Here is a 25,934-nt window from a genome sequence, read left to right as displayed (position 1 = left end):
CGCAGTCTAAGGCTATGGGACTTTCAGTTTTAAATCTCAAATCGAAATCAGACCAGCCTCTCCTCTTTGGCGTAAATAAAAAGAACGTTTTTGCTACTCGCCAAAACAAAGGCGGGTTGTGTCATTAGAAAGCCTACTTTCCTTAGTGGACGCACTCTGAGCCCCCCACCACACGTATAAACGGTACTTTTTGGCCAGAAAGGGATTTGTTTTCACCGGAGGAAAAATATTCTCTATGAGGCAGTTCTCTGGGCAATATCGTTAGAGGGCGCAGCGGAGTAACTTTTCCGGTGGAAACAAAATCCCCTTTTGGCCAAAAAGTACAGTTTATACGTGTGGTGGGGGGTTAGTCTTTCTAATGACACAACTCGCCTTTGTTTTGGTGAGTAGCAAAAGCTTTCTTTTTATTTACGCCAAAGAGGAGAGGCTGGTCTGCATTCATGCGAGCGGCGGAAGTTGAGAGTAACATAGCTCTAATGCGCGCATTAGAGCTATGGACCAGAGCTATGTCTCTTGGTGGACGCAGACAGACAGACAGTGGTGTTTTTATTATTATTATTATTATTATTATTATTATTATTGTGATGTTGTGTCTTGGTGGACGCAGACAGACAGACGGTGGTGTTTTTGGGGTGACCAAAACAAACCAAAATATCGCCAAAACCGCCAAACATCTCGTTCAGGGGTGCCCACACCTTTTTAGACTTGAGAGCTACTGTCAAAATGCCCAGCTCAACCAGATATACCCAGTAGTACCCACCCAAAAATATATATATATTATCCCATTGCTGAAAATACTTACATATTAGGCAGACGCATTTGGAATGGGGAAATAGAGGGGGGGGGGGGGGGATGGAATTGCAGGGTTTTTTATTAACTTTGAAATTTTTTGACGTTTGAATAGCGTTTCTTGAAAAACAAAAGTATCGCATTGTGGGTTTGCCCTTTTTTGATGTCAATCCATCAAGTGGCAGATGTCACGAATAGTTTATTTATTGAAATTATATATTTTTATGCCTGATGGAGGGGAAAGGAACTGGTTGGAATAACGTGTTCCTTCCACGCGCTACGTCCAACCAGGGAAACTCCCCCCTGTCAGGTGTAAAGGAGCAACTTGGACACTCAGGCATGAAGGAAGCATGAGTTCAAGTCCGTTGCTCTCCCCTTGTCCCCCATATATGGGGACTAGGTTGGTCTCCCCTTGTCCCCCATATATGGGGACTAGGTTGGTCTCCCCTTGTCCCCCATATATGGGGACTAGGTTGGTCTCCCCTTGTCCCCCATATATGGGGACTAGGTTGGTCTCCCCTTGTCCCCCATATATGGGGACTAGGTTGGTCTCCCCTTGTCCCCCATATATGGGAACTAGGTTGGTCTCCCCTTTTCCCCCATATATGGGGACTAGGTTGGTCTCCCCTTGTCCCCCATATATGGGGACTAGGTTGCTCTCCCCTTGTCCCCCATATATGGGGACTAGGTTGGTCTCCCCTTGTCCCCCATATATGGGGACTAGGTTGGTCTCCCCTTGTCCCCCATATATGGGGACTAGGTTGGTCTCCCCTTGTCCCCCATATATGGGGACTAGGTTGGTCTCCCCTTGTCCCCCATATATGGGGACTAGGTTGGTCTCCCCTTGTCCCCCATATATGGGGACTAGGTTGGTCTCCCCTTTTCCCCCATATATGGGGACTAGGTTGGTCTCCCCTTGTCCCCCATATATGGGGACTAGGTTGGTCTCCCCTTGTCCCCCATATATGGGGGACTAGGTTGGTCTCCCCTTGTCCCCCATATATGGGGACTAGGTTGGTCTCCCCTTGTCCCCCATATATGGGGACTAGGTTGCTCTCCCCTTGTCCCCCATATATGGGGGACTAGGTTGGTCTCCCCTTGTCCCCCATATATGGGGACTAGGTTGGTCTCCCCTTGTCCCCCATATATGGGGACTAGGTTGGTCTCCCCTTGTCCCCCATATATGGGGACTAGGTTGGTGGAGGGTGTGTAGAGCCCAGGATCACACAGGGGTGAAAAATGGGTTACAAAATCGTGGGATAAAAAATATATATTAAAAAAAAATATATATATATTTCTTAGGGTTATGTCATGCGATCTACCGTCTGTGTGATCTACCTTTTGGGAAACCCTGCTGTAGTTGAATGCTGTTTTTTTTTAAATTATTTTGTCGTCCATTTGGTTCCTTGTGTACTTTGTACAAAACTACACGGTCCCTCTGAGTCAGGCCGGAATAACGTTTGATGATGATCTTTCCTGTGTGTGTGTGTGTGTGTGTGTGTGTGTGTGTGTGTGTGTGTGTGTGTGTGTGTGTGTGTGTGTGTGTGTGTGTGTGTGTGTGTGTGTGTGTGTGTGTGTGTGTGTGTGTGTGTGTGTGTGTGTGTGTGTGTGTGTGTGTGTGTGTGTGTGTAATTTACAATGTAGGCATTTAGCAGACGCTCTTAATCCAGAGCGACTTACATTAAGCAAGAACAAAAACATGGGAATACATCACATAAAAACATTTATCATGAAACATGCGTAAGCTAAGAAAGTAACAGTGGAATATCTATATTATGAGACTATACATATAAACTATATATATATATATATACTACTATGCTATACATATGTACTATGATGTGCTATGACTATAATAATTAATAATATAATTGCATTGTACAATTATAGTGCTGTCTACATAACATGCTATAAGTCTGTATCAGATGCTATCTAAGTCTACGGAAATGCTATCTAAGGGGGGTAGGGTGTGTGTGTGTGTGTGTGTGTGTGTGTGTGTGTGTGTGTGTGTGTGTGTGTGTGTGTGTGTGTGTGTGTGTGTGTGTGTGTGTGTGTGTGTGTGTGTGTGTGTGTGTGTGTGTGTGTGTGTGTGTGTGTGTGTGTGTGTGTGTGTAATTTACAATGTAGGCATTTAGCAGACGCTCTTAATCCAGAGCGACTTACATTAAGCAAGAACAAAAACATGGGAATACATCACATAAAAACATTTATCATGAAACATGCGTAAGCTAAGAAAGTAACAGTGGAATATCTATATTATGAGACTATACATATAAACTATATATATATATATATACTACTATGCTATACATATGTACTATGATGTGCTATGACTATAATAATTAATAATATAATTGCATTGTACAATTATAGTGCTGTCTACATAACATGCTATAAGTCTGTATCAGATGCTATCTAAGTCTACGGAAATGCTATCTAAGGGGGGTAGGTGTGTGTGTGTGTGTGTGTGTGTGTGTGTGTGTGTGTGTGTGTGTGTGTGTGTGTGTGTGTGTGTGTGTGTGTGTGTGTGTGTGTGTGTGTGTGTGTGTGTGTGTGTGTGTGTGTGTGTGTGTGTGTGTGTGTGTGTGTGTGTGTGTGTGTGTGACACACAGCTCTGTACAGAGAACACAGGTTTGTGTGATATTCTCGCTAAGGTCGTCCTCAGACGAGCTTAGAGAGAAGAAGCACGTGCTCGAGTAGAGTAAGCAAGAAGCATATAATATTCAACGATCTGCACCCACATTTTCATGATTTTTCAAAAATAGCAGACCTACAAGACAATTTACAATTTAGGCATTTAGCAGACGCTCTTAATCCAGAGCGATTTACATTAAAGGAGAATTCCATGCTAGAATGCTTTCTTATCTTTCTTACCTTTCTTTGTAGTCGTTACGTCCCCACCAAAGAGATCCAGGTGTTTTTTTGTGCAAAAACTCCTTATTGGCTATTTCCCCTACCATAAGCCCTCAATGAATTGCATTGCATTGAATGGGAATTGAATGGGGCTATGGGGTGTTGTGCTAGTTCGCTTATTTCCATCGAAAGAAGTAGTAAAGTGTGTCGCTTGGGATATTATTTACATTATGAAGAGAGGATAATTTTGAGCGATGGAAATAAGCGAATTAGCACAACGCCCCATAGCCCCATTCAATTCAATGCAATTCATTTAGGGCTTATGGTAGGGGAAACAGCCAATAAGGAGCTTTTGCACAAAATAACTACAAAGAAAGGTAAGAAAGCCTTTTAGTATGGAATTCTCCTTTAAGCAAGAACAAAAAAGCATGGGAATACATCACATAAAAAGCATTTATCATGAAACATGCGTAAGCTAAGAACGTAACAGTGGAATATCTATATAATGAAGCTATACATATAAACTATACATATATACTACTATGCTATACATATGTACTATGACGTGCTATGACTATATACAATGCAATTATAGTGCTGTCTACATAACATGCTATAAGTCTGTATCAGATGCTATCTAAGTCTACAGAAATGCTATCTAAGGGGGTAGGGTAAGTGCTATGGGCCGTGATGGAGTCTGAAAAGGTGGGTTTTCAGACTACGCGGAAGATTGAGAGTGTAGGTCTTGTAGGTCTGCTATTTTTGAAAAATCAAAGAACGACTGACTGACATAGAAACATAGCTTTTTCAGAAAACTGTCAGGATGTAGAGAAGACATTTTTAGAATCTGATCTCAGGTCAGAATGAAAACTGTCAGGATGTAGAAGACATTTTTAGAATCTGATCTCAGGTCAGAATGGGCTAAATGTTTATCCAATCAGGAGAGGGATCTCATACAGGATGTAGTATAAGTGAAATTGGAAGTGATCTAAATAAATCACAACGCGCCGCGATGACGCGTCGTGAACTTGTGTAGGTCAAACATGAACCATTTAGGTGTTTTTAGCATTATGTAGCGCGGCACTTACGAGCTTGTAGATCTGCTATTTTAGAAAATCGTCAAAATGTGGCGCAAATCTTTGAATATATAATTCTTTCAGAGCGAACATTTTTAACCCATTCTGACCGGGCACCCATTTTGGTGTTAGCATCATGTCATGCTTTAGCTATTTAAAAATAGCAGACCTACAAGCTCGTATCGCGCCACTCGGTGGCGCGATATGAGCTTGTAGATCTGCTATTTTTGAAAAATCTAAGAGCGACTGACATTTTTAGAATCTGATCTCAGGTCAGAATGGGTTAATCAGACCAGTGTGTGTCCAGTGGAAACCTCGTATGAATCTGATCTCAGGTCAGAATGGGTTAACTCAAATCGTTGCTTCCGTCGGGGTCCCTGGATGTGGGTCGGCGGTCAATTACATCTATTTTTGGGGGTCCTTGACATGAAAACCACTGACACAGAAACAAGGAAACTGTCGGGATTTAGAAGACATTTGTAGAATGGTCCTCGGGTCTAAATGGGTTAACGTTACATTAACCCATTCTGACCTGAGATCAGATTCATACGAGGTTTCCACTGGACACTACACTGGTCTGATTAACCCATTCTGACCTGAGATCAGATTCTAAAAATGTCACAGTCGTTCTTCGATTTTTCAAAAATAGCAGACCTACAAGCTCGTAGCGCGCCACTCGGTGGCGCGATATGAGCTTGTAGATCTGCTATTTTTCAATAGCTAAAGCATAACATGATGCTAACACCAAAATGGGTTCCCGTTCAGAATGGGTTAAATGGTATTGCTCAGAACCTTCTCTCTCTGTCAGGTTTCTGGTTTGGTTCTGATTGAAGTGTTTTGGACGGTTTGGCTGGTAGAAAGTGTGAAAGCTGCCTGGCATTCAACTACGGCTATTCTGGCAAAGAGTCCTGTCATGCAGGTTTTCCCAATTTTATTTTATTTATTGTCTCCACCAGGCCGAAGGCATGGAGAGAGAGTATGTTTAGTTGTCTCCACCAGGCTGAAGGCATGGGGAGAGAGTATGTTTTATTGTCTCCACCAGGCCGAAGGCATGGGGAGAGAGTATGTTTTGTTGTCTCCACCAGGCCGAAGGCATGGGGAGAGAGTATGTTTTATTGTGTCCACCAGGCCAAAGGCATGGGGAGAGAGTATGTTTTATTGTCTCCACCAGGCCGAAGGCATGGGGAGAGAGTATGTTTTATTGTCTCCACCAGGCCGAAGGCATGGGGAGAGAGTATGTTTTATTGTCTCCACCAGGCCGAAGGCATGGGGAGAGAGTATGTTTTATTGTCTCCACCAGGCCGAAGGCATGGGGAGAGAGTATGTTTAGTTGTCTCCACCAGGCCGAAGGCCTAGGGGGAGAGAGTATGTTTTATTGTCTCCACCAGGCCGAAGGCATGGGGAGAGAGTATGTTTAGTTGTCTCCACCAGGCCGAAGGCCTAGGGGGAGAGTATGTTTTGCACTCCGTCCGTCCGTCCGTCCGTCCGTCCGTCCGTTATCAGCTAATCTCCGGCACCGTTGGCCCGATCCATGCCAAACTGAGCACACACACTCCCTGGATGCCAACGACGAACCTCTGCCCCAAATATTCCTCAACGGCCTGTTATAGCGCCACCAGGAGGCAACATCATTAAAGACACCAGCCACCCCGCAAATACCCTGTTCAAACTACTCCCTTCCAAAAAATGCTACCAGAGCATCAAATCTCACTCCACCACCCGTCTCAGTAACAGTTTCTACCCCCAGGCAGTCAGGCTGCTGAACAGCTGACCTTCAACTGTATTGCACTGTTTTGTCACTTCACTTGCACTTTTTCAGGTTTTTTTGTCTTTTTTCTTGCACTATAGATGTTGTTTATGTCCTGTGTAATGTAAGACTGAGAGTGCTCTGAGCAAAATAATGTTCATTGTATTTATACTCTGTATCTATACACATGACAAATAAACCTCAACCTGAACCTGAACCTAAATATAATTAAAGCAAGTTGTTTCTAGGGGTGTCGTGAACCAGCAAAACATTTAACAGTTCAAACACCATCATTTTAAAATAGCATAACATGTTGTAGAGCCGCTGTTTTGGTCAAAGTGACTCAAAGAACAGAACCCTGGAACAACATATTTTGAGATGGGGGGGGGGGGGGGCCCGTGGCCCAATAGAGATAATTCTGGGGGTCCTTGACATGAAAAAGGTTGAGCACCACCACTGACATTTCCAGAATTTCTTTAGGGTTTAGAAGCCTTTTTTTTAAATCGACCTCAGTCCAAAATGGATTAAGCTTTATATCAACCAGACAGTCTGACGGCGCTGGTGAATGACATTGATTACCTCTTACGATGTAAGCCTGATAGTATCGTTTGATTAATTTGATTCCCATTGATTTTCGGTGCCGTCGTTCATTTAGTCAACGTTTTTCTTGAGAGTTTCGTGGTACCTGGGGGCTGCTGTACTGGGGCAAAGCATTGGCCCTGTGCTGGGCTGCTGTACTGGGGCAAAGCATTGGACCTAGAAATACAGCAGGTTGTTTTTGGCATCAAGATCTGTTGTAGAGTTGGACCAAGCCTCCTCAGTAGTCATTAGGGTAGAAGTGTGTGTGTGTGTGTGTGTGTGTGTGTGTGTGTGTGTGTATCACTCAGCTGGCCTTTGGACCTGTGTGGAAGTCTTTGTCTCACACACGCACGCACACACACGCACGCACACACACACACACACACACACACACACACACACACACACACACACACACACACACACACACACACACACACACACACACACACACACACACACACACACACACACACACACACACACACACACACACACACACACACACACACAGGGCTGGAGGTCAGTAGCTGCCTGGCCCTTTGGAAAACATTTTGTGCGTAAGAGAAGAGTGGGCATTTTCTTTGAGTCACTTTGACCAAAACAGTGGCTCTACAACATGTTATGCTATTTTAAAATGATGGTGTTTGAACTGTTAAATGTTTTGCTGGTTCACGACCCCCCTAGAAACAACTTGCTTTAATTATATTTAGGTTCAGGTTCAGGTTGAGGTTTATTTGTCATGTGTATAGATACAGAGTATAAATACAATGAACATTATTTTGCTCAGAGCACTCTCAGTCTTACATACACAGGACATAAACAACATCTATAGTGCAAGAAAAAAGACAAAAAAACCTGAAAAAGTGCAAGTGAAGTGACAAAACAGTGCAATACAGTTGAAGGTCAGCTGTTCAGCAGCCTGACTGCCTGGGGGTAGAAACTGTTACTGAGACGGGTGGTGGAGTGAGATTTGATGCTCTGGTAGCGTTTTTTGGAAGGGAGTAGTTTGAACAGGGTATTTGCGGGGTGGCTGGTGTCTTTAATGATGTTGTGGGCTTTTTTTCATACAGCGAGTGGTGTAGATGTTATGGAGACTAAGAGGTAATTCTGTGCTGCCGATGATTTTAGCTGCTGTTTTAATCAGACCAGTGTGTGTCCAGTGGAAACCTCGTATGAATCTGATCTCAGGTCAGAATGGGTTAACGGTCCTCTGCAACCTGTTGCAGTCTTTGTAAGCAAGCAGCCAAAATCGCCGGGCAAAGCCTTTGTGTAACTTCAAAGCGGCTTTGCATTGATTGACCCCCCAGGTAGGATAAACCCATAATTTACTGTCCATATTCCTCCATAAACGGCCTGTAGCTGTACTGTAGGCGGCAGGCCTATAGCCCATGTGCAATTTCTCTTGTTAACTAGCTGCAGATTAAAGGAGAATTCCATACTAAAAGGCTTTCTTACCTTTCTTTGTAGTCGTTACGTCCCCACCAAAGAGGTCCAGGTGTTATTTTGTGCAAAAGCTCCTTATTGGCTATTTCCCCTACCATAAGCCCTAAATGAATTGCATTGAATTGAATGGGAATTGAATGGGGCTATGGGGTGTTGTGCTAATTCACTTATTTCCATCGCTCAAAATTACGGAAGGAAGCCACAGAACACACACACCGCTATGTGTGAGGGAGGGAAGGAAGGAAGGGAGTAGGTGGCGAGAGAGGCCCTAACCCATTCTGACCGGGCACCCATTTTGGTGTTGGCATCATGTTATGCTTTAGCTATTTAAAAATAGCAGATCTACAAGCTCGTATCGCGCCACTGAGTGGCGCGATACGAGCTTGTAGTTCTGCTATTTTTGAAAAATCGAAGAGCGACTGACATTTTTAGAATCTGATCTCAGGTCAGAATGGGTTCATCAGACCAGTGTGTGTCCGGCGGAAACCTCGTATGAATCTGATCTCAGGTCAGAATGGGCTAAGGGGGGAAACAGTGAAGGGAACAAGGGAGGGAGTGAGCTAATGTAGGCTGCCTGCCGTGTGGAGTGGAAAGTAACCCCAACATGTGTTCTTCTTGGGTCCACAGTAGTTATAATTGTGCTTAACCCATTCTGACCTGAGATCAGATTCATACGAGATTTCCGCCGGACACACACTGGTCTGATGAACCCATTCTGACCTGAGATCAGATTCATACGAGATTTCCGCCGGACACACACTGGTCTGATGAACCCATTCTGACCTGAGATCAGATTCATACGAGATTTCCGCCGGACACACACTGGTCTGATGAACCCATTCTGACCTGAGATCAGATTCATACGAGATTTCCGCCGGACACACACTGGTCTGATGAACCCATTCTGACCTGAGATCAGATTCATACGAGATTTCCGCCGGACACACACTGGTCTGATGAACCCATTCTGACCTGAGATCAGATTCTAAAAAATGTCAGTCGTTCTTCGATTTTTCAAAAAATAGCAGACCTACAAGCTCGTATCGCGCCACTCGGTGGCGCGATATGAGCTTGTAGATCTGCTATTTTTCAATAGCTAAAGCATAACATGATGCTAACACCTAAAATGGGTGCCTGGTCAGAATGGGTTAAAACAACAACAATCTGATCTCGGGTCAAAATGGGTTAAATAAAACAACAAAAGGGAGTCCCCATCCTCAATGGATTAAACGCAATCAGTGCCGGAAGTGCATCAAAATAGAAGCTCCGGGGTGCCAGAAGTTGTCTGATCGCTTTTACTCTGAAAGCCATGAACCGGAAACACTTTCCTAAAAAAAGTTGACTTTACTAAGTGACCTCACATCCCCGATCATCTTAATATATTTTTTTACGCTCCAAAAAGCGTTCATATTTTGCGGGAGAGAGACGGATGAGGAGCAGAAATGAAGCGCCAGCATATCGATCCATTCATCACCACGGAGAGCGCCCTGGATTAGGAGATACGAGTCATTCTTTCCGCCGCGCTAACATGGGAGGCAATGACAAGCTAATTATTGCACTGAGCGTTAGCGTACGGAAACCGAAGAGCGAAATGCCAAAAAAAGAAAATAGGAAAAATTCTGAATATTCTTATCTCGCCCCGTGTCGCTGGGACGTCGCTAGGACGTCCACAGACGTCGTAGGCACTAATATTTCGGGATCCTTATGACGGTCTCACACGTCGTACGAACTGAAACGGTTAAGACAAAATCTCCTAGTCAATACTTTTCTTTGGTTCAATATTTTTAAACGCACTATAGGGCTGTATTTTGCGTGTCTTAAGTACCAGGTCTTATTACTTAACTTAAGACCTGGAGGCGTGGTCAATGCCATTTGGCAAAGAGCATTGACCACGCCTCCAGGTCTCAAGTTAAGTAATAAGACCTGGTACTTAAGACACGCAAAATACAGCCCACGGTGTCTTCAAATGTTCTGATGAATTGAAACTGGAGGACCCAGATGTAAACCACTCTTAGTGCTGGTTGCGGTTCTGGTTTTCATCCTCGTACCAGATTTGTATCGAGCCGTACCTTCGTTAGAGAACTGGACCAACAAACTGTGAATACAAACACTGAATACACATTTCAATCTGTCACACACACACACACACACACACACGTAACCACTTTTACCTTCCCTTTAAAACCCATTCTGACCTGAGATCAGATTCTAACGCACAGAAGAATGGTGGTTCTTTAACGCATTTTGACCTGAGATCAGATTCTAAAAATGTCTTCTAAAATCCTGAGTTTTCAAAAATAGCAGGCGCGCTACGAGCTTGTAGATCTGCTATTTTTCAATAGCTAAAGCATAACATAATGCTAACACCAAAATGGGTTCCCGTTCAGAATGGGTTAAAATAAATGCCAGAATAGCAGATCTACATTAAAGGAGAATCCCATGCTAGAAGGCTTTCTTACCTCTTATTTGTAGTTGTTACGTCCCCACCACAGATTGTCCAGGTGTTATTTGTAGTTGTTACGTCCCCACCACAGATTGTCCAGGTGTTATTTTGTGCAAAAGTGCATTATTGGCTATTTCCCCTAATATAAGCCCTCGATGGGGGTTGGGGTTTTGTGCTAATTCGCTTATTTCCGTCGAAATAAGTATTAAAGTGTTCCACTTGGGATACTATTTACATTATGAAGAGAGGATATATACAAAAAAAAAGATTTTTGAGCGATGGAAATGAGCGAATTAGCACAACACCCCAATGCCCCATTCAATTCAATTCATTGAGGGATTATGGTAGGGGAAAATTGGGAAATAGCCAATAATGTGCTTTTGCACAAAATAACACCTGGACCTCTTTGGTGGGGGGACGTAACAGAGGTATTTCCACAGGCTATTTTTGCCACGTTTTTGTAGCATTGTATGACAGTTGTAGGGCATTGATTCATTTACTGAGACATGAGCATAAAACATATGGAGATTAGGCCCTGCCACAATTATTACACAATCGTCTAATCGCAACTATTTGAAATAATCTCAATTATCTTTTTTTCCATGCTTAAAAATGTTCCATAATTTATTTTTCTCCAAAAATCACAGAAATGGCAGATCTACAAGCTTAATCAGACCAGTGTGTGTCCAGTGGAAACCTCGTATGAATCTGATCTCAGGTCAGAATGGCTTAAACACGGGTCACTTCAGATCTACAAGCTTAAACACGGGTCACTTTGCGACATGTAAGCTTGTAGATCCACTATTTCCGCCATTTTGTTGGAAACGTAAATGTCACCGTTTTGTCATTTTAAGGTATTTGTCGTCATGTGCAAAAAGGCAGTCAGAAATAAAAATTGTAACGTTACAATTTTCAATGCCAAAAAACCACTAACATGAAGAATGTGTGATTTGTGACAGTCCTAGTGGAGCTGAGAGGTTTCTAAATGACCACGGCACGCTGAGGTTGTACCTTTTCTCTGCCTATACAATGGAACAGCTGTGTGTGTGTGTGTGTGTGTGTGTGTGTGTGTGTGTGTGTGTGTGTGTGTGTGTGTGTGTGTGTGTGTGTGTGTGTGTGTGTGTGTGTGTGTGTGTGTGTGTGTGTGTGTGTGTGTGTGTGTGTGTGTGTGTGTGTGTGTCGTGTCCCCCCCTCTGCGCTGCACCCTGATTGGTGGAGGACTAGCGCTTAGTCACCAGGCAACTGCCAGCTGACTGGCTGGCAGCATGAACTCTGCAGCACCCTGTCTCTACCCACCCCCACCCACTATCTCTCTCTCTCTCTGTCTCTCTCTGCCTCTGTCTCTGTCTCTGTCTCTCTCTCTCTCTCTGTCTCTCTCTGCCTCTGTCTCTCTCTCGCGAGGCAGCGGTGGCCGAACGGTTTGCGGAGCGGTCTTGATATCGTGAAGGTCGCTATAGTACGTATCCCCGGACCGGCACGTTAGAATTACCACCGCTGAAGTGCCCTTGAGCAAGGCATTGAACCCCTACCATGAAATGTTCTATGAGCAGGGCCTGGCTGTAAACAAGTTCTTGAGCTTAGTCCAGTTACCCTGGGTAAACAAAGTACCTTTCCTTTCCTTAGTCCAGTTACCCTGGGTAAACATAGTACCTTTCCTTTCCTTAGTCCAGTTACCCTGGGTAAACATAGTACCTTTCCTTTCCTTAGTCCAGTTACCCTGGGTAAACATAGTACCTTTCCTTTCCTTAGTCCAGTTACCCTGCAGGGTAAACATAGTACCTTTCCTTTCCTTAGTCCAGTTACCCTACAGGGTAAACATAGTACCTTTCCTTTCCTTAGTCCAGTTACCCTGGGTAAACATAGTACCTTTCGTTTCCTTAGTCCAGTTACCCTGGGTAAACATAGTACCTTTCCTTTCCTTAGTCCAGTTACCCTGGGTAAACATAGTACCTTTCCTTTCCTTGGTCCAGTTACCCTGGGTAAACATAGTACCTTTCCTTTCCTTAGTCCAGTTACCCTGGGTAAACATGGTACCTTTCCTTTCCTTAGTCCAGTTACCCTGGGTAAACATAGTACCTTTCCTTTCCTTAGTCCAGTTACCCTGCAGGGTAAACATAGTACCTTTCCTTTCCTTAGTCCAGTTACCCTGGGTAAACATAGTACCTTTCCTTTCCTTAGTCCAGTTACCCTGGGTAAACATAGTACCTTTCCTTTCCTTAGTCCAGTTACCCTGCAGGGTAAACATAGTACCTTTCCTTTCCTTAGTCCAGTTACCCTGGGTAAACATAGTACCTTTCCTTTCCTTAGTCCAGTTACCCTGGGTAAACATAGTACCTTTCCTTTCCTTAGTCCAGTTACCCTGGGTAAACATAGTACCTTTCCTTTCCTTAGTCCAGTTACCCTGGGTAAACATAGTACCTTTCCTTTCCTTAGTCCAGTTACCCTGGGTAAACATAGTACCTTTCCTTTCCTTAGTCCAGTTATACCCTGGGTAAACATAGTACCTTTCCTTTCCTTAGTCCAGTTACCCTGGGTAAACATAGTACCTTTCCTTTCCTTAGTCCAGTTACCCTGGGTAAACATAGTACCTTTCCTTTCCTTAGTCCAGTTACCCTGGGTAAACATAGTACCTTTCCTTTCCTTAGTCCAGTTACCCTGGGTAAACATGGTACCTTTCCTTTCCTTAGTCCAGTTACCCTGGGTAAACATGGTACCTTTCCTTTCCTTAGTCCAGTTACCCTGGGTAAACATAGTACCTTTCCTTTCCTTAGTCCAGTTACCCTGGGTAAACATAGTACCTTTCCTTTCCTTAGTCCAGTTACCCTGGGTAAACATAGTACCTTTCCTTTCCTTAGTCCAGTTACCCTGGGTAAACATAGTACCTTTCCTTTCCTTAGTCCAGTTACCCTGGGTAAACATAGTACCTTTCCTTTCCTTAGTCCAGTTACCCTGGGTAAACATAGTACCTTTCCTTTCCTTAGTCCAGTTACCCTGGGTAAACATAGTACCTTTCCTTTCCTTAGTCCAGTTACCCTGGGTAAACATAGTACCTTTCCTTTCCTTAGTCCAGTTACCCTGGGTAAACATAGTACCTTTCCTTTCCTTAGTCCAGTTACCCTGGGTAAACATAGTACCTTTCCTTTCCTTAGTCCAGTTACCCTGGGTAAACATAGTACCTTTCCTTTCCTTAGTCCAGTTACCCTGGGTAAACATAGTACCTTTGCTTTCCTTAGTCCAGTTACCCTGGGTAAACATAGTACCTTTCCTTTCCTTAGTCCAGTTACCCTGCAGGGTAAACATAGTACCTTTCCTTTCCTTAGTCCAGTTACCCTGCAGGGTAAACATAGTACCTTTCCTTTCCTTAGTCCAGTTACCCTGGGTAAACATAGTACCTTTCCTTTCCTTAGTCCAGTTACCCTGGGTAAACATAGTACCTCTCCTTTCCTTAGTCCAGTTACCCTGGGTAAACATAGTACCTTTCCTTTCCTTAGTCCAGTTACCCTGCAGGGTAAACATAGTACCTTTCCTTTCCTTAGTCCAGTTACCCTGGGTAAACATAGTACCTCTCCTTTCCTTAGTCCAGTTACCCTGGGTAAACATAGTACCTTTCCTTTCCTTAGTCCAGTTACCCTGGGTAAACATGGTACCTTTCCTTTCCTTAGTCCAGTTACCCTGGGTAAACATAGTACCTTTCCTTTCCTTAGTCCAGTTACCCTGGGTAAACATAGTACCTTTCCTTTCCTTAGTCCAGTTACCCTGGGTAAACATAGTACCTTTCCTTTCCTTAGTCCAGTTACCCTGGGTAAACATGGTACCTTTCCTTTCCTTAGTCCAGTTAACCCTGGGTAAACATGGTACCTTTCCTTTCCTTAGTCCAGTTACCCTGCAGGGTAAACATAGTACCTTTCCTTTCCTTAGTCCAGTTACCCTGCAGGGTACACATAGTAGCTTTTCTCTCTCTCTCTCTCTCTCTCTCTCTCTCTCTCTCTCTCTCTCTCTCTCCCTCTCCCCGTGTCCCCTATAGGTGTGTTGTGAGCTTGTAGATCAGTTTCAGTATGTTCTCCCTGTGTCCCCTATAGGCGTGTTGTGAGCTTGTAGATCAGTTTCAGTATGTTCTCCCCGTGTCCCCTATAGGGGTGTTGTGAGCTTGTAGATCAGTTTCAGTATGTTCTCCCCGTGTCCCCTATAGGGGTGTTGTGAGCTTGTAGATCAGTTTCAGTATGTTCTCCCCGTGTCCCCTATAGGTGTGTTGTGAGCTTGTAGATCAGTTTCAGTATGTTCTCCCCGTGTCCCCTATAGGGGTGTTGTGAGCTTGTAGATCAGTTTCAGTATGTTCTCCCCGTGTCCCCTATAGGTGTGTTGTGAGCTTGTAGATCAGTTTCAGTATGTTCTCCCCGTGTCCCCTATAGGCGCGTTGTGAGCTTGTAGATCAGTTTAAATATGTTCTCCCCGTGTCCCCTATAGGTGTGTTGTGAGCTTGTAGATCAGTTTAAATATGTTCTCCCCGTGTCCCCTATAGGCGTGTTGTGAGCTTGTAGATCAGTTTCAGTATGTTCTCCCCGTGTCCCCTATAGGGGTGTTGTGAGCTTGTAGATCAGTTTCAGTATGTTCTCCCCGTGTCCCCTATAGGTGTGTTGTGAGCTTGTAGATCAGTTTCAGTATGTTCTCCCCGTGTCCCCTATAGGTGTGTTGTGAGCTTGTAGATCAGTTTCAGTATGTTCTCCCCGTGTCCCCTATAGGTGTGTTGTGAGCTTGTAGATCAGTTTCAGTATGTTCTCCCCGTGTCCCCTATAGGTGTGTTGTGAGCTTGTAGATCAGTTTCAGTATGTTCTCCCCGTGTCCCCTATAGGCGCGTTGTGAGCTTGTAGATCAGTTTCAGTATGTTCTCCCCGTGTCCCCTATAGGGGCGTTGTGAGCTTGTAGATCAGTTTCAGTATGTTCTCCCCGTGTCCCCTATAGGTGTGTTGTGAGCTTGTAGATCAGTTTCAGTATGTTCTCCCCGTGTCCCCTATAGGTGTGTTGTGAGCTTGTAGATCAGTTTCAGTATGTTCTCCCCGTGTCCCCTATAGGCGCGTTGTGAGCTTGTAGATCAGTTTCAGTATGTTCTCCCTGTGTCCCCTATAGGCGTGTTGTGAGCTTGTAGATCAGTTTCAGTATGTTCTCCCCGTGTCCCCTATAGGCGTGTTGTGAGCTTGTAGATCAGTTTCAGTATGTTCTCCCCGTGTCCCCTATAGGGGCGTTGTGAGCTTGTAGATCAGTTTCAGTATGTTCTCCCCGTGTCCCCTATAGGCGCGTTGTGAGCTTGTAGATCAGTTTCAGTATGTTCTCCCCGTGTCCCCTATAGGGGCGTTGTGAGCTTGTAGATCAGTTTCAGTATGTTCTCCCCGTGTCCCCTATAGGGGCGTTGTGAGCTTGTAGATCAGTTTCAGTATGTTCTCCCCGTGTCCCCTATAGGTGTGTTGTGAGCTTGTAGATCAGTTTCAGTATGTTCTCCCCGTGTCCCCTATAGGGGCGTTGTGAGCTTGTAGATCAGTTTCAGTATGTTCTCCCCGTGTCCCCTATAGGGGTGTTGTGAGCTTGTAGATCAGTTTCAGTATGTTCTCCCCGTGTCCCCTATAGGGGCGTTGTGAGCTTGTAGATCAGTTTCAGTATGTTCTCCCCGTGTCCCCTATAGGGGCGTTGTGAGCTTGTAGATCAGTTTCAGTATGTTCTCCCCGTGTCCCCTATAGGGGCGTTGTGAGCTTGTAGATCAGTTTCAGTATGTTCTCCCCGTGTCCCCTATAGGCGCGTTGTGAGCTTGTAGATCAGTTTCAGTATGTTCTCCCCGTGTCCCATATAGGTGTGTCACGACACACGAAAATCAAAAAGTCACGAAATCTCACGACATTTAGTCGACTCAAACTAGTAACTAACGCTAAAGCATTCCAGGTGACTAAAATGTGAACACAAAATCAACACGGACTCCTCAGTGTGTGTGGTGTGTGTGTGTGGTGTGTGTGTGTGTGTGTGTGTGTGTGTGTGTGTGGTGTGTGTGTCTGATTTATTTATTCAACATGAATTGTAACGTTTGGCATTCTTATTTATTGGTCCCCCTCATATGATGATTGTACTTTTGTATCTTGTTTTACTGTCTGAACAGTTTTTAGTGTTTTTAGTGCACTGAAACAAATTCCAATCAACTCTGTTATACATATAAACATAATAAAGTATTGAATGTTTAATGTTTCAGACGGTCAGGTGATCCCATCAACTGTACATTAAGGCCCCTTTTCCACTATGGGGTGGAACCAGAACCAGAACCAGAACTTTCCAGGACCCAGAACTACCAAGAACCATGTGTAGTTCCAGAACCAAGTTCTGCTTCCTTTTCCATATAACCAGAACCCAGAACCTGTTAAGTCTGCCCCCCCCCCCCCCTATTCCCCCACTGCTGAGTAGCTTGGCCGGCAGGGCCCCCTCCCCCTTGGCACGGCCGGGGGGGTCCCGGAATACAGAGATATTCATGTTTAAATAATGACTGGTTATTATTCAACAGTGGTGGAAAGTAGCTATGTATATAGTATTCTACTTAAATACATTTCGGCCATTTGAAAATAGACAAACTACAAGCTCGATGAGACACGTGAGCTTGTAGATTGTCTATTTTCAAATTTATTTGCTTTATTGTACTTTTTTAAACCAATAATATGAACATATTTTTATATGCCACATGTGCCACAGCTGTGGCAGCCACATGCCACAGCTGTCACATATATTTCTTATACATAATAGATATACTGTATATGCACATACTGTAGTTTATATGAACATGGATATATGCAGAATACATTATATATAGGCTATATTTGCCGATATGGATTTCCTTTCCATGTGGGGAGTGGGACAACAGTAAAACACCCGTTTTAAATGCATTCGACCAGTTGTTCTTTACCTGTCTACAATATTTTGCTTAAACTGCAAGAGAAAAATATATCTCATATGGGCTATAGCTCATATGATGATAAATGATAACCCACCTTTTGAATATAGCATTTAACATTGTGTGGGTTGCAAATATAGTGCCTCTTGAGCAGATTGAGCAAATTGTGCCATAACATCCAGTCCAGTTGTAATGTCAATATCAAGAAATGTGCAAATACAAATCATTTAACCGTTGTGCTAGTTGAATTTAATTCTTCCAATGTGTAGTATTGTGTACTGTATTGTACTGTATTGTAGCACATTTCTAGTAATGATATGCCTAATGCCTTGCCCTGAAAAAGAAAGAAAATTCTGTTCTGGCAATTTAGAATAGATTATATGGCGCTCTCGCGCGCGAGCACACGCACGCAAACGCATACACGCACGCAAACGCAAACACATACACACACACACACACACACACACACATCTGCAGTTAGCCTAGCTGTTAGCTGTAGTGTAGAACAACAACTGCAAGCAAACAACTCGTCGCGACAGCTTTATGGCTCTCTCTCTCTCTCCCTCACGCACACACAAGCTCTGTCTCTCCCTCTCTCGTGGCCATAGTGTTTCTGTGTGCTTTTCCAGGTTATTTTTCTGTGTGTCCGCTGTCGCTGTGTCGCACTTAGGAGTTTAAAATGTGCGCTGTTGTGTTGTGTGCGCTTCTCCTCGCTCCGGTCTCCTCAGATGCTCAGAGTGCTGTCACCTCAGCTCGACCAATCGAGAGCAGCAGCGCTGCTGGCCCCGCCCATAGGTTCCCAGAACTCAGCGTTAGTACTACCTCAAAAGCAGGGCCGAAAAAAGGTTCTGAGAACCTGGTCTGAAACCGTGCCGTACCGCGCTGTGCGCTGTGGAAACAAACCCAGAACTAAAAAAAATAGGTTCAGGTTCTGGATAGTTCTGGTTCCACCCCATAGTGGAAAAGGGGCCTTAGTCGACTCAAACTAGTAACGCTAAAGCATTCCAGGTGACTAAAATGTGAACACAAAATCAACAGCCTGTTTATTATCACATGCTGGTACTGCATTAGTAACATTAGTTTTATTGTGCAATGGGTATATTTTGTTTTTTAGGTTTGAAACAGAGGGGTGGGAGCGGCTATCTTTGGGAGAGCTTTTGTATTGTCTTGTCCTGTCCGTATGTATGTATGGTTGTACTGTTGTTTTGTCCTGTCTGTATGTACGGTTGTACTGTTGTCCTGTCTGTCTGTCTGTATGTATGGTTGTACTGTACTGTTTAGTGAACTGTATTGTATGTAGGGATGCACCGATCCGGCTTTTTGGCATTCGATACCGATTTGGATAAACGGGGGTCCAGTATCTGCCGATACAGAGTACCGATCCGATACCCCCCACAAAGAAACGTAATAACCTATTAAGCTGTATGCCTCACTGTGTGGAGTCTGGGATCATTATTTTGTGTAAGGCAACATCAAGGCTTGACTTAAACATTACTTTCCCAACTTTGTAAAACAAAATGTAACAAACACAGATATAAATGCACTGAATTATTTATTAAATAACTGCAACAATTAGACCAGGTTAATGTGTGCGCAGGCTAGCCTGGCTGCATTCCACATTTTCATTTTCATACTGTAATTACATATAATTATCGGATCGGATCGGATAATGGATCGGCCACCGATCCGATACCCGATCTAGAATTTTAGCCTGGATCGGCGCCGATCTCCGATACGGATCGGTGCATCCCTAATTGTATGTATCTGTGTTGAGGACCCCCTCTAAAAGGAGATGAGACATATCAAGGGTCCTCTCCTTTCAATAAAGGTATATATTAATATACTGCCTGTGTTCCAGACGGTCAGGTGATCCCTCTGGTGGAGCTGTCGGCCAAGCAGGTGGCGTTCCACATCCCCTTCGAGGTGGTGGAGAAGGTCTACCCTCCGGTCCCCGAGCAGCTGCAGCTCCGCATCGCCTACTGGAGCTTCCCCGAGAACGAGGAGGACATCAGGTACGCAACGCTACACACGCACGCAGGCAGGCAGGCACGCACACACGCACCCAAACACACTACCCTGGCCCAGCCAGCACGGATTCTGGTCTAGAGGGGCAGGTGCCTAACCTGACTCCGCCAGATTGCGACAGTATTTAAAAAAAAATTAAGATATTCTTTTGCGGCTTATGCCTTTTATTGGTTTTTTGAAGGGACAGACAGTAGGCTGTAAGGATGTGACGGTTTCCGGTTCAACCGGAACGATCCGGTTTCATCTAGTAAACCGGATTAATTTATTTAAACCGACCGAACCGTATTTTTATGTTTGCCGACGGAAGCGGTCGCAACGCTCGCCGCGGTGCTCAGGCTCACTGCTGGCTGCCTGTTGTAGCCTGCAGAGCGGCCAGCAGCCCAGCACACACACACACCAGGTGTCAGGTTTCAAGTGGATGGGGGCAGGGGGTGGAGCTGGGTGGACCACGCAGTGTTGTTTGTTTACAATAAAGTTTCAATAGTCACTGTACAATAATTTAAAACAGTTGTCATGTTGCACACAATCAATTTGGTCATAGCAGCCGCCTGTAGAAACCCCTCATCTCCCCAAGCAGCAGCCCACAGTTCCCGCACCATGAGACCGCACAGTGAGAGAATGCTATAGCATTGCAAGAAGCTAAGGCTTAGCTGCTAAGCTAACACAACACCAGCCATGGTGGTGGTGATGTTAGCTAACTTAGCTAATAGCTTAGCGTAGCTTGCTGGCCGGGCGATTCCCCGTCATTTGCATTTTGAACGGATCGTTCACGGAAGTGACCGGATCGGTTTCGTTCAACAAAAATAACTAGTTCTTTTGATTCGTTCGTTCATGACCGACTCATCTCTACTTGCTGCTGCTGCTTGGCAGTTCCTTCATCTCTGCCTGTAATTTCTTATTTTGTTACCCTGACACCGGCGCTGCAAAAACAGACAGATCTACAAGCTCTACAATCTCAACTCTTAAACTCCAGCTAGTCCCACTCCGCTTAACTCCAGGCTGCATGAACAGTGCTCGAGCGCTCAGTTTTCTGCCCCCTCAATGTCGCAAATCTGGGAGTCTTAAACTTCAATGGCTCTTCTGCACAGCGCAGCAGTAGCTTTGCGTTAGTCAAAACTAAACAGACAGCGAGACGAGCATGTCGACCGTAGCAATGAATGGAGAGACCTATTTGGAACGATTAAAACCATTATTGGCCTGGAGAAAGTTACAGCCGCGACGCCTCCTCCTCCTCCTCCCTGGCACATTAGCCATGTGCTATATATGACGTTTTGTTTACCCTGCGACAGGGGAGAGGGGTTTCTCGTCAGGTTGTGTGTTTACGTGAACGGAAATGGCAGCTTCCTTACTCGGATTGGGGGGGGGGGGAGGGTGCATACTTAGTTTAGACTAGTCATTGGTTAGACATGGGTTAGGTTTAGGTGTGCTGCCCTGTGGGAGGTTAGGTTTAGACTAGTCATTGGTTAGACATGGGTTAAGGTTAGGTTTAGGTGTGCTGCCCTGTGGGAGGTTAGGTTTAGACTAGTCATTGGTTAGACATGGGTTAAGGTTAGGTTTAGGTGTGCTGCCCCGTGGGAGGTTAGGTTTAGACTAGTCATTGGTTAGACATGGGTTAAGGTTAGGTTTAGGTGTGCTGCCCCGTGGGAGGTTAGGGTTAGACTAGTCATTGGTTAGACATGGGTTAAGGTTAGGTTTAGGTGTGCTGCCCCGTGGGAGGTTAGGTTTAGACTAGTCATTGGTTAGACATGGGTTAAGGTTAGGTTTAGCTGTGCTGCCCCGTGGGAGGTTAGGGTTAGACTAGTCATTGGTTAGACATGGGTTAAGGTTAGGTTTAGGTGTGCTGCCCCGTGGGAGGTTAGGGTTAGACTAGTCATTGGTTAGACATGGGTTAAGGTTAGGTTTAGGTGTGCTGCCCTGTGGGAGGTTAGGTTTAGACTAGTCATTGGTTAGACATGGGTTAAGGTTAGATTTAGGTGTGCTGCCCCGTGGGAGGTTAGGTTTAGACTAGTCATTGGTTAGACATGGGTTAAGGTTAGGTTTAGGTGTGCTGCCCCGTGGGAGGTTAGGTTTAGACTAGTCATTGGTTAGACATGGGTTAAGGTTAGGTTTAGGTGTGCTGCCCCGTGGGAGGTTAGGTTTAGACTAGTCATTGGTTAGACATGGGTTAAGGTTAGGTTTAGGTGTGCTGCCCCGTGGGAGGTTAGGTTTAGACTAGTCATTGGTTAGACATGGGTTAAGGTTAGGTTTAGGTGTGCTGCCCCGTGGGAGGTTAGGTTTAGACTAGTCATTGGTTAGACATGGGTTAAGGTTAGGTTTAGGTGTGCTGCCCCGTGGGAGGTTAGGTTTAGACTAGTCATTGGTTAGACATGGGTTAAGGTCAGGTTTAGGTGTGCTGCCCCGTGGGAGGTTAGGTTTAGACTAGTCATTGGTTAGACATGGGTTAAGGTTAGGTTTAGGTGTGCTGCCCCGTGGGAGGTTAGGTTTAGACTAGTCATTGGTTAGACATGGGTTAAGGTTAGGTTTAGGTGTGCTGCCCCGTGGGAGGTTAGGGTTAGGGTTAGGGTTAGGGTTAGTTCCAGAGTCTTTATAGCATTCAGATATTGTGGAATAGTATGGCCACGCAAGACTAATTATCACTTACATTGTGGAGTAATGAATGGACCTTTAGTCGTGGCTTTTTGAGTATTCATTTTCTTTTGTGTGCGACGGTGTTCCTCGCTCCTCACAGACAACACACCAGCGTACTGAGTACGAACAGCCGACTAGAAGGACAACCTTTTCACGCTCTCTCTCTCTCTCTCTCTCTCTCTCTCTCTCTCTCCCTCTGTCTCTGTCTCTGTCTCTATCTCTCTCTCTCTCTCTCTCTGTCTCTGTCTCTCTCTGTCTCTCTCTCTCTCTCTCTCTCTCTCTCCCTCCCCCCCCCGTCTGTAGGCTGTACTCCTGTCTAGCCAATGGAAGTCCCGACGAGTTCCAAAGAGGGGAACAACTGTACCGCATCAGAGCTGTCAAAGACCCTCTGCAGATAGGTGGGTTCATTCATTCATTCATTCATCCATCCATCCATCCATCCATCCATCCATCCATCCATCCATCCATCCATCCATCCATCCATCCATCCATCCATCCATCCATCCATTCATTCATTCATCCATCCATCCATCCATCCATCCATCCATCCATTCATTCATTCGTTCATTCGTTCATTCATTCATTCGTTCATTCATCCATCCATCCATCCATTCATTCGTTCATTCATTCGTTCATTCATTCATCCATCCATGTTTAGTGTAATTGAAGCCAGGCCCGTACGCAGGGCTTGACGCTTAGCATTTTTCCAAGTAGCACGTGTTCGACTAAGTTGAAAAATCTAGTAGCACACAAATTATTGTATGTGTTTTTGTGTTTTTGAGGGGCGCTAGCCCCTCCTATGTATACCGGTATACATAGCTTTAGTCCCCACACATCTCATGATTTGCCATTGACAATGAAAGGGAAATTCAGGTCAAATGTCCACTAAATCTTGTCCCCACACGTCTCAATATTTGCCATTGGCAATGAACGGAGAAATTTGGTCAAAATTCCACTAAATATGAATATGAATTAAACATCAAAACATTAAATGCCATTGACATTGAAAGGAAAATGTCATATGTACATCATATCAAACGAGCAAATCAGCTATTAAACCAATCACAGCTAGGTATTCTGATGTACGAGATGATTCATGATGTATGATGATAAGAGTGTCCCTCACTTCACCCAGGTGTGATTTTTCTTTAATAAATTGATATGAGGTAGGGACGGGCAATATGGCAAAATATTATATCACAATATTTCAGCAATTATCAAAATATTGATATTCATCAGGATATCATTTTTATGTTTATTTTTATATAATCTATATAACCAATTTGTTTTTATGCTGATAGACTATTTGTTTTTTTATGCAGATAGATAGATTAATTAAATTAAATTATTATCTATATAGCTATCTATCTATGTTGCTCATGGATGCATGGATGGATAGACAGACTATCCGTTTTTATCCTGCTGTTCTATCATGTGATATTCGATGCAGGGCAAGATGCTCGATTGTGAATTAAATTGTAACATTCTCCTTGGCTTTGACTGCTTCAGACAGAACATCTGACACACAGATACAGTAGACTATTAATTTACAAAGCTGTTAACTTACTCGGCTGCCTACCGTTGCTCGTTAATCAGGTCACACAATGGATGGACCACTGATATTTATCCAGCCAGGTCGGTGATTACTTATCATTCATGCTGTGCAACACATGCTTTTGTAAGCGACGCTAAGGATTGTTTTGATCAATAATAATCCGTCATGTGCGTGCGCACGTGCACTCTTTATTTGTGTGTGCACGTGCAGCCGTGCACAGTGTTTCTCCCGCGTTTGGTTAAAAGTTGGCGTTCGAACTTTACAAATAAGTTTAGTATTCAATGTGTCGGGGACGCTATCATGCTGCGTTCACTCTGACGCTCTGTGCTGCCTGCGAGGGAACAACAGACACACAGACTGTGCTGCCTGCGAGGGAACAACAGACACACAGACTGTGCTGCCTGCGAGGGAACAACAGACACACAGACTGTGCTGCCTGCGAGGGAACAACAGACACACAGACTGTGCTGCCTGCGAGGGAACAACAGACACACAGCACATGAGCACAGAGTGCTAAAAGGGGGAGGGCCGAGGGCGGTGCGGTGGAAGCAAGGGGAACAGATCTTCAAGCTAAAATGCATCGAGCCTCGACACGTTGTTAGCTTGTAGATCTGCTCTTTTTGGCGAACGACACCACCGTACTACAAATATAAATGTAGGTATAGAACTGGAACTAATAGAATGTGTATTGCGGGATCAGAGCCTTAATGGTATAGAGCACCGAAGTCCTGACGTAACTCGCTCATCCCTTCCATTCCCCTAGTTCTAAAGTCCTGACGTAACTCGCTCATCCCTTCCATTCCCCTGGTTCTAAAGTCCTGACGTAACTCGCTCATCCCTTCCATTCCCCTGGTTCTAAAGTCCTGACGTAACTCGCTCATCCCTTCCATTCCCCTGGTTCTAAAGTCCTGACGTAACTCGCTCATCCCTTCCATTCCCCTGGTTCTAAAGTCCTGATGTAACTCGCTCATCCCTTCGATTCCCCTGGTTCTAAAGTCCTGACGTAACTCGCTCATCCCTTCCATTCCCCTGGTTCTAAAGTCCTGACGTAACTCGCTCATCCCTTCGATTCCCCTGGTTCTAAAGTCCTGACGTAACTCGCTCATCCCTTCCATTCCCCTGGTTCGCGGAAGTAATTTCTCTATGGAGAATAACATGGGGTGATCTTAATATCGTCTACTATAAGCGTTGTGGTCAAAAAATAAACAAGCTGTCTCGGCGTTATTGTCAGGGAGGTGTCTCTGTATCGTTTGCAACAGTCAGTCACTCATATATGATACAGTCTGTTTCTAGCGAAAATGTAACTAATTCAGTAGCAGTAACATTAGCGTTTTCTCTCAGTCAGTTGATTCTTCATATCCATATGAGTGAAGCGGCCGGGATGACATGTTTATTTTTCAAACACAGTTGTTATATGAGGCGATCTAAAATCGCCTCAATGGGGATTTCAATGCAACTAAACAAATACATGAACCTGGGGACTGACGCCCTCTACTGAAAGTGACGTCAGACTTCGGTGCTCTATTTATCACGATTGAACGGTCAGATTCTGTAGTCGCACCAGTGCTACAATTAAGCAATAAGCCACGAGAGGTCTCAGGTTACCGGGTATTTAACCTGCCTGGGGGCGTAGGCAGACCCGACGCGCAGCGGAGGGTCTTCTACCCCGCAGCCAGTGTAAAATACCCGGTAAGCTGGGGCCTCGAGTGGCTTATTGCTTTTCTAAAACGGTTACAAACATATAGCAATATTAACCTCATAAAACTATTAAATTCACAAAAGTATCTACGCTTTGCGCCACCAGAGCGAGCAAGCCAGAGCCACAACACTTCCTTGTTTTGCTCGACAAGTAGCCTATGTGACGGGAGAATAGC

The 25,934-nt window shown here is 44.6% G+C and overlaps 1 protein-coding gene across 1 annotated transcript in view; it reads left to right on the top strand.

The window, feature by feature from the left end:
• The window catches only part of zswim8 (zinc finger, SWIM-type containing 8), a 144,906-nt gene that overhangs the window by 3,559 nt on the left and 115,413 nt on the right, over nt 1-25,934 (top strand). The window contains exons 2-3 of the mRNA XM_083775375.1: nt 19,711-19,864; nt 22,809-22,903. Of these exons, the coding sequence (XP_083631501.1) occupies nt 19,711-19,864; nt 22,809-22,903 (249 nt within the window). The remainder of the gene's footprint in view (nt 1-19,710; nt 19,865-22,808; nt 22,904-25,934) is intronic.

This window comes from Protomyctophum parallelum (genome assembly GCF_964188405.1).
Source record: "Protomyctophum parallelum genome assembly, chromosome: 10".
Classification (NCBI taxonomy): Eukaryota; Metazoa; Chordata; class Actinopteri; order Myctophiformes; family Myctophidae; genus Protomyctophum; species Protomyctophum parallelum.
The sequence above is the reverse complement of the archived record's forward strand: the minus strand, read 5'-3'. Positions and strand labels throughout refer to the sequence as shown.